The sequence below is a fragment of the Pteropus alecto genome, unplaced genomic scaffold (genome assembly GCF_000325575.1).
Source record: "Pteropus alecto unplaced genomic scaffold, ASM32557v1 scaffold125, whole genome shotgun sequence".
Lineage (NCBI taxonomy): Eukaryota > Metazoa > Chordata > Mammalia > Chiroptera > Pteropodidae > Pteropus > Pteropus alecto.
In genome coordinates this window covers 2,528,430-2,530,200 of record NW_006436888.1, presented here as the reverse complement: position 1 = coordinate 2,530,200, position 1,771 = coordinate 2,528,430, and the positions used below count along the sequence as shown (strand labels likewise).

At 60.5% G+C, this 1,771-nt stretch overlaps 1 protein-coding gene across 1 annotated transcript in view; it reads left to right on the top strand.

Annotated features, from left to right (window-relative positions):
* The first annotated feature begins 447 nt into the window (after nt 1-447).
* The window catches only part of EFHD2 (EF-hand domain family member D2), a 4,098-nt gene continuing 2,774 nt past the window's right edge, over nt 448-1,771 (top strand). The window contains exon 1 of the mRNA XM_006914336.3: nt 448-615. Coding sequence (XP_006914398.1) covers nt 502-615 — 114 coding nt within the window. The 5' untranslated portion in view covers nt 448-501. The remainder of the gene's footprint in view (nt 616-1,771) is intronic.

Genomic DNA, 1,771 nt, shown 5'->3' with positions numbered 1-1,771 from the left:
GTGGGGATAGGGAGTGGGGAAGAGGTGAGGCCAAGGTGTCCCCCACGTGCCCGTGGCCGTGCTGGTAAGCCAGCCGGTCACGGAGACGGTCGGTGGGTGCTGACATCGGAGCATACCCTCCCGACCCACAACCCCATGGTACTGTGAATTTATGTCACATTCAGTGCAGAGAGGCTATGATTTCAGCTCCCTTGTGCAGCGGGCTCGTCCAAAACAGTACTGTTCCAACATGTAGAAGGCTGCCAGGCCAGATGGTGAGTCCCCCATTATCAGAGGTAACCAAGCAGTAGCTGGGCCACAAATCAGGACTCCACCTGGGCTGATGTCCCTTCCGGCTGTGCTAGGATGACATGTTGGTACGAGGTGCCCTCCGAGTCCTGGGGCTCCTTGCATTCCGGCTTGTGACCGCCCTGACCGATCAGGTATGAGGAGCCAGGATGTCCTTAGGCCTCTCTCTGTGCCCACAGGTATGATGCCGGCCGGGACGGCTTCATTGACTTGATGGAGCTGAAGCTCATGATGGAGAAACTTGGGGCCCCCCAGACCCACCTGGGCCTGAAAAACATGATCAAGGAGGTGGACGAGGACTTTGACAGCAAGCTCAGCTTCCGGGAGGTGAGCCCACTGCCCCTGGGGGGCTGCCCCCGAGGGCTTGGTGGCAGGGAGACACTACCCCGTTTTGTCACTGAACAACACTGTACTTGAACCGCGGCCGTTGAATGGCTGTGGCCGAGTGAGGCTCCTGGTGGGATCCTGGAGCAGGCACCGGTGGGGGTGGTCTGAGATGCCTTAAGTGAGAAGGAGGGACATCCATTTCATCATGTAGGGAGCCCTTATTGAGTGACCTCTGTATACCTGACCTTGTGTGGGCTCTGGGAATACCGTGAAAGGCCCTGTGCTCCAAGCATCCTGGAGTGGAGCGGGGGAGAAGCCCAGGGCAAAATGACACGATGCTGGGATGCAGGAGACGAGGGGGACAGACGGAAGGCGCGACACGTACTGTGGGTCCAAGAGTTGCTGTGCACTGTGCCGGGGGACTTCACTCAGTCCCCACTCTGACACGGCCCCACGGGCAGCCTGTTCTGTGCAGGAAGAAATGCAGGCTCACAGCCAGCTCGCGAGCGGTGGGACTGGACCGCAGGCCACGTGGGGACAGGGCTGCCTCTCGGGACCGTCGAGGCTCAGGCCAGGCCTCGGAGAGCTGGCAGGAAGCACAGAGCAGGGAGGGCGAGAGAACGGGGCCAGGCGCCTGGGGGAGGACAAGTGGCAGGGAGGAAGGGGAGGCAGCACAGGGTCAGGACATGGGTTCAACTCCTTCCCTCAATTTCTGGAGCTGAGATTCGGGGCGGGTTTTTTCTTGTCTCCGACGTTCTGTAAAGGGGGCATCATCGTGTCCCTTTTAGGACTCAGTAAGTGGAATTTAGAGTGAATTGGTTTGGGGAACAGTGTAGACAAAGATGAGAGGTGAGTTGAGGCCATGTCGTCAAGTCTCTTGTTGGGGGCTGAGTATGGACAGAGCGGGCTTGCCGTAGCCCTGGATTCTGGGAGGGCGGGAGACGGGTCCCCTAGCCTCCCATTGTACAGATGGGCAGACCGAGGCCCAGGGAGGGAGTGGCACAGGGCCTGTGCGGGGACACAGCGTGGAGCGGGACGACCTAGACCTCTGGCTCCCAGCCCCGGGAGCACACCTCCTTCTTCCCAGGGAGGCCAGGCCGAGCCCAGCTGTGGGCAAGGACACCGGCATCTTTCCCTCCCCCCGACACTGTGTGGC